This window comes from Zonotrichia albicollis, chromosome 1 (genome assembly GCF_047830755.1).
Source record: "Zonotrichia albicollis isolate bZonAlb1 chromosome 1, bZonAlb1.hap1, whole genome shotgun sequence".
Classification (NCBI taxonomy): domain Eukaryota; kingdom Metazoa; phylum Chordata; class Aves; order Passeriformes; family Passerellidae; genus Zonotrichia; species Zonotrichia albicollis.
The window spans coordinates 54,078,569-54,091,133 of NC_133819.1; the positions used below are offsets into that span (position 1 = coordinate 54,078,569).

General features: G+C 38.7%; 1 protein-coding gene across 9 annotated transcripts in view; it reads right to left on the reverse strand.

Annotated features, from left to right (window-relative positions):
• SUGCT (succinyl-CoA:glutarate-CoA transferase) overlaps nt 1-12,565 on the reverse strand; it is a 309,001-nt gene that overhangs the window by 261,839 nt on the left and 34,597 nt on the right. For all 9 annotated transcript variants that reach the window (XR_012580477.1, XR_003380359.2, XM_026793422.2 and 6 more), the window contains exon 7: nt 6,492-6,583. Coding sequence is in view for 7 of the 9 variants with exons in the window: in XM_026793422.2 (XP_026649223.2) it covers nt 6,492-6,583 (92 nt within the window). In the remaining 2 variants the exon portion in view is untranslated. The remainder of the gene's footprint in view (nt 1-6,491; nt 6,584-12,565) is intronic.

Genomic DNA, 12,565 nt, shown 5'->3' on the forward strand with positions numbered 1-12,565 from the left:
GCCAAGGGATTTGGCAGTGGGAATGTCTAAGACACTATCTATCATATTTGAGAAGTCATGGTAGTCCTAGGAAGTTCCCACTGACTGGCAAAAGGGACACATAACCCCCATATATTAAAAGGGTAAAAAAGAAGAGGCAGGGGACTACAGGCCCACCAGTCTCCTCTTCCTATCCAGCAGGCTTATGGAGCAGATTCTCCTGGACGCTATTCTAAGGCACGTGGAAAATAAGCAATGATTTGTGACAGCCAACACAGCTTCAGTATGAGCAAATTGTGCCTGACAAATATAGTGGCCTTCTATGAAATGTTACAGCAGTAGTAGTAGGTCTGGGAAGAGTGACTGATGTCACCTACTTGGTTCTCTGCAAAGCATTTGACACCATCCCACATGACATATTTGTCTCTAAACCAGGGACTTGGTAAGGAATTGGTTGGGTGATTGCACTCAATTGCAGTTAGTGCAAGAAATTAGTATCTTTGAGTGATCTGATGTATAGAAACTACCACTGAAAACCAGGTATTCTTGCAGCATGTACATAAAACTGCTACTTTGTGATGCCACATATTGACATGATGAAGGATTTATTATGCCACTTTTTGTCTCTAATAATATAATGCTTCAACTCATCAATGCAAAAAGAAAAGAGATAATGTTAGAGACAAGAGAAGCTAGTGAAGACTGAATTTTTTATGTCCAGAAGCTAAAGGCCTAAAATAATTCTACAGTATGCTGACACAGCTGCCTGTCTGTTTAAAAGGCAGAACCATATTGCTTCATTCTTCTCATTCACTTTCTTCCTCTCATCTTCAGCCCCTCCCCAGGTGAAAGCTCAGTTTTGTATTTTCCACTATACACACTCCAGGCTTCTAGTAAGAAAACAAACACAAATTTTTGTTTACACTTGTAAATATTACTCATGCAAATACATGCAAATTCATGACCTTCTGAGTGAAGTCACTGAAAAGCTGTTTGTTCAAATACCCTTTTTCTGTATGTCATACCTTTTCCAGCATCAAGGGAAGAATCTTCATGTAACATCATGTGTTTCAGAACTTCTGTAATCATTGGTGTGATATATGTCCCCTCTGAAATCAATGGCAAACTGAACTACTAATTTCAGCCCAGCTAGGCTTTTATTGTAGTGCCTCTTCTGAAACATTTTCCATTTGCTACTCTGAAAAGTTTGAGGTCAGATGATCAGATTATCACATCAGTTCCTTATTTTGAAATCTTATTTCTTGTTTGTTTGGGGTTTTTTTTAGTTTTCAAACTGTGAAGAAAAGTAGCAGTGCAAAGATAATGAGACTCTTCCAGAGTTCTGGCACACAAGTAAGCCTACCATAAGACAATTTAAAATCATTACAATTGAAAAATAATAACTGTTTGTCATGAAATTGACTAAAAAAATACAAAATCTGTATAAAATACAGCAAAATTGGGAAAAAATTATTTACTCTCATCCAAACTGCAGTAAGGATTAGTCTGTGACTATCTACAGCCTAGATATCCATAGGATGATATATAAACTACACAATACTAAGGTGAATGCTGCTTTAGGAAGTAGAACTTTTTTGAAGAATCTCTTATTTCTTCCTTCCCCAGATGCTACACTAAGATACTTCAGCTTTCCAATGGAAAACACAATTCAAAGCTTCCAGCTATTTACCACTCTCATTGTACCCAACTCTGGGGAAAACCGGGAAAGTTCGTTCTTCACTTTCATATGCACAAGCCTACTGAGAAAACTAATTTGCCCATGAGAAGGTTTATGCTCATCAGAGATATCACGGAGAAATAAAATTAAAAAAAAAAAAAAATCAAAGGAAAAAAAAACCCACACAGCAAAAAACCACACACACATACAAAAACACCCAACCAAAACGAAAAAAACTCCATATTATCTGCTGCAAGTAATTAGCTTGTTTAAATTGCTCTTTCTTTATTATAGCCACTTCATTACATTCGCTGAGAAGAAACAAAAAGGACTAGATTTTACAAACAGATGCGCTGCAACATTCTTAGTTTGAAAAAACTGTCCACTGTTTTCAGTGTCATTAATTTCTCCCTTTAAGGAGAACACTACATTTTGGAGATGAAGAAATTGGGATTATTTTAATAGGTTGTTATATATGAACTCCAGAACCTTCCTCATCAAGTACTAAACTATCTAATGTTTAAAAGGAAACACTTCCTTTGCCTCAGTAAAAAGTTTACCTTTATTTCTAAAAATACTTTCACAATTTCCCCTTAGAGAATACTCCTACAAACTACTAGCACTATGTTGCTACGTTACTTTTAACATGTTGGCTTTCTTTTACCCTAACATTCCACAACCTATAATTCTGAACCAGTCCACACAATTTCTAGCCATCCTTGGTCTTCCTACCAAGACTCATGATGAGCTGCCATGTCTCACCATTGAATCCGCTTCAATCAGCTCCTGTGCCATACACCAGTCTTTTGGGGCAGGACACACAGGTATAAGTACTGTGGAATGGATTCGTTCAGGCGTTATCACTATCCTGCAGAATAAGGGATGTGAAGCTGCTTTATATGAAGGACAAAGCTAAACACACAGAGAAATAACCCTCCTTTGGATAGAGCTTCTGCCAGCACAGCAGTACTTTTGTATAGCTAACATTATACCATTTACCTGGGCAAAGTAAGGATCTATACAATATGCTTTATTCAAGCAAGCTATTTCAAAAGAGATAAACACCACCACCCCTGCCAGACAGAAATGATTTTATTGTCCTGGTAGGAAGGGCTGGCTTGAACTCTCAATTAGGTGCAACATCAGGAGTTGCCCTTTCCTCATTTGATAGGATAAAGATTCATACCAGTTAGGCAGACCTTTTGTTTTTAAATCACTGTGCTTTGCTATTGCTCAATCTTAGAGTTTACATTTTTATTCCTGATTTTTGCTGTTTGCTAAATTCCTTACAACTGGTCAACATATTCTCGCCCAGATATAGCCACAACATGTTTTAGAAACTTCCTTTCCTGAGGTGCCTTTTTTTGCCCTTTGACATAATTTCCCTTTCCAAATTTACATCAGTAATACAAAAATCATCCATTTAAAATGAAAATTGGTTTGAAATGACATGTTTAAGAAAAGCATTCTAAGTCCAGTGGTTTTACAGATGTGAAATAATTGCTGAAACTAATATGAACCAGCAATGGCTGTATTTTTCAACAGCTCTCAACTATATACACCATGTGTATTCTTTTGTAACACTTTGTTTGGTACTAAACTGAAGAATGAATGGCATCTCTGGATTGCAGATTAAATGCTGACTCATATTCAGTAAAACAAAAATGTTTTTTCCTCAAGAAAGAACACACCACTATAAAGGTACTTTAAGTATTGAAGACCACATGTAATAATCCACTAGGAGATGGAAGGAGATTTGTGATCAAATTGGATTTTAATTAATTTCAAGTTATTGTTTGATGAGTCATAGAAATTTCAAATTTCACAGGTATGATACCTTCTAATACACAAGTAATCAAGCACATGTGTAAGAGCTTGCAGGTTACTGTATACAAAACATGATTTAAAGACACTATTCTACTGTGCAAAAACAACTCTAGCACAAATGCAGTTGTTTGTGCCAATATTTTTGCAATGTTGCAGAAGTTATAGCTTGATTTCAAGGTTCAGAATATCACTCAGAAGCATTTCAAAGTTATTACCATTAAGTGATGCCAGGAAAAGAAAAAGATAAACAAAAAAAGCGCAAGCTGTTAATTTTTTTTTTTCTTTTTATAGGCAGGAATATATACTGCTAGTGGATTATACATTTTTGTATGTGTCAGATACTGGACAAAATTTTATTACCCTATTATTAAATTCTTTCTAAGGAACTGTAAATATTTATTCATCGATGTAAATATGCATACCTCACCATTCAACACCTCGGTCATGTATGTAGATGCTTTTTAACTGCTTGCTCAGATTCATTCCATTTGTGTGCTGCATCAGCTGATGCCTCTAAGACCATCCTGCAAGAGCATTCAATGGTTTGTTTACCAAAGGGATGTTTCCAAAGAGCACTCTTGCACTGATGATGTTATACTGATTATCTATAGCTACTGTAATTAAATACAAAACCAACATCATCTGTTATAACTTTTCCTTTTTTTCATTTCCAGCTTATAAGAGTGGCATTTTCCATTTTATTCTAAAAAAAAAAATCAGACCCTAGTGTACCCATTCAAATGAACTTATTAGTTTTTGCACATTAATTCTACATTATCTAGTCAACAAATAATTTAAGCTTTATTAATAAAAAAAACCAGCATGAAATTAAGTTTTCTTTTTTCCTCTTTTTCTTTGGCCACTTTTCTACATGTTGACTGAAACAAGATTTTCTACTTTTATTCAGACTTAGATTTGTGAAATTTTAAACACAATTCTGTCACATAAACGTAAATGTTTAAAAAAATGGAAGATTTTACTATTAATAATACTTCACTATTTTGAAGTTACTTTCCAACAAGCATATGATTTTACAGCCACTTGGATAAGTTTTCACTACAACAACAAAAAGCACATTTGTTTTTTTGGAGTCATTGACTACTTAAGTCTTTGAAACAATACTGTCCATCTATACATCCAAAAATGGTTTTGAGAAATTGAGGAAATGCTACATAAACAACTTCAAATAAAGAAAAATAAGCAAATTTTTGCATGCTCATTTTAATCATGCAAAAGAGTGACTAAGTTTGAATGAACTCTCAGAAGCCCCCAGTGAACAGACAAAGCTGCTACTGACAGTGGCTAAATGATTCCTATGATTACATTACCTCAAGGCTTGGTGAGGTGATGCGAACATCTGGTTTTCCAGTGTAGACCTTAACACAATCTATTTACAAAATCTATCTTCATAACAGCCACTGAGGACTATTATTTTCATAATATAACTTGCATGCAATTATTCAGTGTAACAGTTATTTATTCTGGCATTCACATATTATTGAAAAGCAGTACAAAAGTCCTGTGTTTTTCAGTCTTTCTATCTACCTTTCTTTATTCATGTTGTACTAACAACATCTGGCCCTTTCTAACAGTTTGTATACCCTTCCAATTTTGATTGGTATATTTTGAGGCATGCATTAAGTTTCTGGCATTGTACTGGAAGTATTAATCTCCATTCTACAGATACAATGTTAAATTTACTTACACCAGTTACTGTGATCAGTCACTGCTTAGTGCACATGTACATGATATATTTGAAGGGAAGTGCCTGTAAGGACAGCACACAGTTTCATGTCTTCTCATGTTCTGTGATGGAACATCCTATGAGTACATACCAATAACACAGCAGAAATAGACAGCCTCAGGAAACTAGGCACAAGATGTTTCAGCTTACTCAGTCAAAAAATGCTTGATTTTGGCTTTTTCCCTAATAAAAAGGGCAACACTGGTAACAACACTTGCCAGAAGTACAAACTTCTGATGTTTGCCATTGTTCTCAGTAGAAAACAAGTCTATTGGCAGAATATCAACCCTACAATACAGTGGTGTCCAGATCATGTGGTTAGCTTTCAACAACATACTCAAACATGAACAGCTGACACTTAGCACAGAAACTTCATTAATTCCTTGTTTATCTAGAACATGCAAGTATTGTACTCACAAGATCTGCACTACTGCTTCCAGAGTACCAGGAGCACCTCCACACTAGAACGGTATCTGGCATTTATAATGCATAGAGCAGACTTCTAACACTACCTCACTTGAAAAGGGACATTTGAGGACCACATTCCCTGCATCTGCAGGTGATTCAAGACAGCTTAATAAAATGTTTATTTGACCAGCATTTTTCTGAGGTGAAGACACATGTTCTGTGTACCTCTAGAATTTAGATACTAAACTATTATTATGCTTCCTGCACGGCCACAGCTAACAAAGATCTTGGATGTCAGTGGGAATAGGTAGCACACAAAGCTTTTCCAGAAATGCATGGCATCTTTCTGCCTATTTGTAGGCAGAATGACTGAAAAACACCCAGCTTTTGTCAGATATCTTACCTATTTTGTCAGATATTTTATCTAGATAGCTTCACAATTCCAATTTTTACATAGGGATTATCAATATCCAAGCATCAGTGAGACTTCACACTCATAGATATGGTTCTATCATCCAGCTGTCAACAATGTGTCTACTACAGCTCTAGAAGTGACTACAAGTGACCATTAACAGGTTAGCATACATTGCCAATTTATTCACTGGAGATTCAGGATTTTTCTTTTTTTCTTTGATTTTCTATTTCTTGAGCATTTTTCTTTACAAGCCTGGAGTGATATAGCTGAAGTATACAAGTACTATTATTTTCTAAGATTCCCAGAGATGAGACCTCTTGCTGGACTCAGGAGGGTTTGCATAACAGATGTGTTACCAGCAGGCTGACTGGTTCCCTGCAGCAGCCAGTTTTGGGACCCGGCACAAAGATTCTATGAAATTTGTAAGTTGTGCACTATACCTCATGCCCTGTGATATGCATGAGACCAGAAACAGCAGCAGCAATGGAGTCATATCCACCTCTTTGAACCACTGGACCAGTCTGACCATAACCTAAAAGGGAAAGAGAACAACTAGTCATTCAATCAAGAACAAGTAGAACTTAAGCTATTATTGCTCCTCAGCTTTTGTTAACAAGCAGTCCAGACCGTACAACCAATGAACACCATTGTATTCTCTTTATTCCTTCACATTTCTAAGAGTAAAGTTGGATTCATCCTCTGTGGGTTGAGGATGTGTTTGATCTTAATTCTAGACAGACTTGTAACCCTGCTATGTTTCATTCCTTTTGGATAAAATTTCCTTTGTAACTCACTGTCTCAGCTGAGGCTGGACTCAGATGTTATTTCAGAGAATCTACAGTATCTCTACAGGCTCACAATTGCTGTCCAACAGGGCCCATCTTGCCTGTGTTATCTCCACTCTGCCATAAGGATACCTTGAATACTTCAAACAACACTAAAATCATGACACTATGGTTTTGACACATTAATTGCTCCCCCCTCATTTCTGTTACTTTAATCCATATCTTAACAGAGTTACCTTCAAAACAAGCATTGTTTACAAAAGATGGCAAGGCCTTAGCACGCACGTACAATCTGTTTGCCAAGAGCTGGTGTCATGGTTTGAGCCTGGCACAGAGCCAGTGCCCCCCATGAAAATTCCTCACCCTGGTGTCTGCTGTGAGATGTGACCAGGAATAAGCAAAACAGGCTCTAACTTAAACATAAAGAACACTTTATTACTTAAACTACAGGAAAATAGGGAAAGACTATAAGGAAAAGAAAAAAAGAAATTGAAAACCTTACAAAAAAACTTTCCTCCTCCCCACTCCCTGACTTTCCCAATCCGATACATTCTCCCAAAACACCAACTGCCCAGCCCGGCACGACACTTTAGTATACTCAAACTGCAGTTCATGAAGAGGAAAGGAGTCCTTCTTGTTCCATAGGCTTCTCCTGGAAACACACTGAAACCTCGTGTGCTTCCTTGTCACTTCGGCACCGCCCGGAAAAAAAAGTCCTTTTGCCGCTTGTGACATCTTCCTTCCATGCCCAGTGCTCTCACCACTGAGACATGGCCAGAGCTGCTTTTAGGGTTGTCTTTTAAGGATGCCTTGTCTCACTCCAAAAAGGCACAGTCTCTGCTTTGGGACATCTGTCCCCCCCATATTTTTCCAACCCCCTGGGGCCGGGGGGTCCTCACGAATGAACCCTCCTGGTTTTGAGCCACTGCCTCCCCCTAAATGCAGTCTGTGTCACAGGAACAACTGAGTCCATGGCCACAAGAAAAGTCCAGCCAAAAGGCCACTCCAAATCATCTCTCCCCATCCAATCATCTCCACGTTCTTCGGGCCAGGTCCTTGTCTCATCTCATCTCTTATCTCCCTTCTTATTCAGCTTCGAGGAGGATTAGCATTTTTGCAAGGCCCCAATCATGAAAGAAAGGGTTAAAAGTTTTCAGTCTTTGTCTGTCCTGGGACGAGATGATACTCCCACACGTGCTGCTGCTGCGGCCGGCCGGGCTGCACCCTTTTCCCCACCCTTTCTCTTCCTGGGCCGGCTGCTATCACCGCCGACTCTCCCTCTCTCTCCTTCCTGGGGGGGGGGGGGGGGGGGGGGGCTGGCTGCCCGATGTCTCGATGTCTCTTGGGGCTCCTCCACCCTTCCATCCTTGAAGGCCCCTCACCTCCCATCTCTGTCCAGGCCCCGGGCCTACCGCATGGCTGGCCCTCCCCCCGCCCAGCAGTAGAGGCTGGACGGGGGAAGAGATCTGACCTCTTCGAAGCGACGTCCCAAGAGACAGTGCCAAGGCCAGTGCCCTGCTTTTAACCCCTGTGTATTCTCGGAGGTGTGTCCAAACCCCACTGGCTACACCGGGTGCCAGTCTCAAACCCAAAACCTTCATTGGTTTGACCACAGCTTCCCAGAATTCCCACTCCTTCCTGGTCAAACCACCACAGCTGGCATCAATGAAGTCCAAAATACTGAGAACTTTTACTGAACTACCTAAATACAGTTTTGTTCAGCTGTATAATTAACTTCAAACAAACAGCTGTTGACAGAAGGATGCTGTCTTACCTCTCTTTGCTATAGTCATCATGTTCTTCCAATAACAACCATAAAATCTTCCAACTGAGAAGGTCTTGCACAAGCAGCTGACGAGGTCACTGGAACCAGTAACCACCATCACCGAGGATAGAAGTTAACAGGGAAGGAGCAACATATTTCATGGATGGTTTCTATTAGTTCTAATAATGGCAGAGCCCTCAATAATTAGATTTAAGTGCAGATTGAATAGGAAGCACATTCAAAGCCATTTAAGTGCTTCTTTTCCTGATATCTCTAAGAGAAATCCTTTGGAGAAGTTACAAGATATTTGTCAAAGACAAGATTCCTAATCTAACTTTAGTTTTAAAACATTTATGTTTAATTCTTACCCTTGAGGACAGTATTAGAATTACATTATATCAACATATACTGCAAGGTAAAAAATTCCTGAATCACCTAGATTCCTTTCCATAATTTGCCTGGAAAAATCTTCTCTATATTCAGTCTGTTCAGTAGGCATGACAGTCTAAACACTGGGTTTGTGAATAAAAGCACACAATTAAAAATAATTTTTCATTGAGTTCATCCTCAGTTTATCCCTTTGGACTGATGCCGTTATGTGCATAATTCATAAATTACTCCTAATGTATATTACAAGAGGATTGTGATGACTGAAAACTGGAGTTAAAGCACCTTCTTACTTCAATTGATAAATCATACTAAGCAAAACAATATCCACTTACTACACACATTTCCCCATTATACTACAAACTATCTCAATTGCCTAATATTTTTCTGGAGACATGAGATCCATGTTGTCCAAAGCTGTGGAGGAGCTCAGCTTCTGCACAAAGTGTCACAGGGAATATCAGAATACTACAGCCAATTCACTGACTAATCAGTGTAGCTTCAAAACAAACATTTTGCAAGAAAAAAGTCAACACTTTTCTTATGGTCAAATCTGTGTCACTACTCACAAGAGAGAAGAAAAAATCTACCAGTTTACCCAGTTTTATTTGAAATCTGACAATAGTCGACTTTGAGATCCCAAAGAGAACTCATGGTATTTCCTTTCATATTTACACTCCTAAAGTTTACAGCAAAGAACAATGTCTTTAAATGTAAGAGGACTAGCAAATAAAATATACTGGATCCACCCAAAAATGTTCCAAAGAGCACTAACTAGGCATATACCAATATCTCATTGGAATGAACTGTAGAATTAAAACCAGTTAAGTGTGTGGGGCCACTTCAAAAACAAAATCTTGCTCAATAAAAAAAAGTACTCAAAACAACTTTAATTGAATAGTGAAAAGCATATTGAAGTAAGTGAGAAACTACGTACTGGCCTCAATTACTAACAAAGAAAAGACATCTCAACACATCTACTCACACAAATGTTTTCATAAACAGCAAACATCTGAAAATTAAACATTTAGTATGTAGACAGAACAGCTTTGCAATGCTCTTCTGGTAAGGACAAACATCCATCCCTCAAACACTGAATTCAGGAAAGGTGACAGGCAACAAGATCTGAATTTTTCTAGAGCAGTTCACAAATAAATTTTTTTAAATCCTTTTCACACTTTGTAACATCCAGGTTTCAAAATATAAGGTATTATTTAATGACGTTCTGGTTAAGATTAGGACTTGTATGGAGTGTTTAATTAGTTTTCACACATCACAATAGATTAAAAAGAAAAAAATACTTAATTCTACTTTTGATCACAATTCTGAGTGGAAAAAGCTAGCATAGGGACAAAATCTGTTGGAAATGTTTCGCCCCAGGAACTATGGATATACAAGATTCCCAGAGAAAAAAGTAGACTTAAGTGACAAATAGCTAATGCTAAAAATGAAAGATCGCTTTATCCAGACAAAAATCAAAGGCTGAACATTATTTTCATGGTCAATGAACCAACCCAGTGCAGATGTTTTAGAAATAACTAGGAACACAAACACAAAAAGCTTGAAGAAGAGTCCAAAATTACTTTCAAAAATATTCAGCCTGGTACACAGATTTTAAAATAACATGTGTAATATATACACATACATACATTTGTACATATACATGTGTAAATAGATATAGAAATATATAAAATAACTCCCTACAGATATAAATGCCACCTAAAGTTTATGTTTGTCCAAATACTCTGTGTTCTCTCATACTTAATTCAGTGTGAAAAGCACAGATTTGCAATTACACCCTCAAACCTAAATATAGGCTTCTGTTAAATAAAATGTAGTTAGTCGTTTAAAGTTTAGATAGAGTGAAAAATACTTTAGGGTAAAGAGATAATCCCAGTTGAATACAGAGAGAATAGGTTTAACAGTGATGGTCTCAGAAGGTAAGATAAGGCAGCTGATCACACTCCTGCTTCCCTTTAGTGGAGTTTATCACCGTAAGCTACAACCAATATTTAAATGATCTCTATGAGAAAAAGAATTTATTTTAGATCTCTAAGTCCAATGTAGGTATTTTTACTTTGGGGAATAGATTTCAGACAGACAATAGAATTTAAATTTTAATTTAATAAAACTAAATGTTTTCTAAATCATTTTAGCTTGTCAGGCAGCTGGCTAGATTCTAAATCTCACATAAAGCTTTAGATTTTTGTAAAACAGAATCAGCAAATAGCAAAAGAAAGGTGCACCACACTAAACCCCTATTCAACTCCCCAAATCTACATTCTGTACCTTGCAGTAGGAAGATATGATTTCTTCTACTACCGGTTACATCCTCATGTGTCTAGAATTCAAAATCATTGCATTATGAGCCGGTGTTCTCTACGGCAAAATGTACAGTTTCACAATCAAACCAAGTACAAGACAATAACCTCCAGTTAGATCTCCAAGTCCTTCCTAAAAACTGTCATTGTCAAAGCATTATTTAATCTGCATAGCAAGCTTTTGAAATTGCCAGAAACAGAGAATCACACAGAATCACAGAATGGGTGGGGTTTGAAGGGACCACAATGGGTCATCTGGTCCAACCTCCCTGCTCAAGCAGGGTCTTCTCAGAGCACATGGCACAGGATTGTGTTAAGATGATTTTTGAGTATCTACAGTGAAGGAGACTCAGCACTCTTCCCAGGCAATTTTTTCCAGTTCTTGGTCACCAGCACAGAAAAGAACTCACTCCTCATATTCAGGGGGAACTTCCTGTGCATCATCTTCCTCCCATTGCCTTGTGTCCTTTTGCTTGGCACCATCAAGAGCCCGGCTTCATCCTCTTGGCACCCTCCATTGAGCTGCTTAGGGACATTGATAAAATCCCTTCTCAGTCATCTCTTCTTGAGGCTGCCTGTCCTTTTGAGGGGTATGTTCCAGTCCCTTATTCCTCTCCATTGATCTCCAATGGACCCACTCCAGGAGCTCCATGTCATTCTCTTGCTGAGGAGCCCAGCACTGGACCCAGCACTCCAGATGTGGTCTCAGCTGGGCTGAGTAGAGGGGCAGGATCACCTCCACCGACCTGCTGGCAATGCTCTTCCCAATGCACCCCAGGAGACCATTGGCTGCCTTGGCCACAGGGGCTCACTGCAGGCTCATGGACAGCTTGGTGATCACCAGGACCCACAGGTCCTTCTGCACAGAGCTGCTTTGCAGTGGTTTGGCCCCCAGCCTGCACTGGTGCAGGGGGTTTTTCTTCCCCAGGCACAGGACTCTGCAATTGCCTTGGTTGAAGTTCAGGCACTGATTTCTGCCCATCTCTCAGTCTTCCAGTTCTTCTCTTCCATCTCTCTCAAGGCCCTTTTGAAGATCATTTTCAAGCCCTCTGTGGTATCAGACAATTCTCCAAGCTTCGTGTCATCAGTGAACTTGCTGAGGAGGCATCTGCCCCTTCACTTGAGTCACTGATGAACAAGCAAAACAATCCTGGGCCCAGGACTGAACCTTGGGGACACCACTTGTGACAGGCCTCCAGCTAGACCCTGTGCCACTGATCACAACCACCAAAAGACTATTTGCTTATTCGGCATAG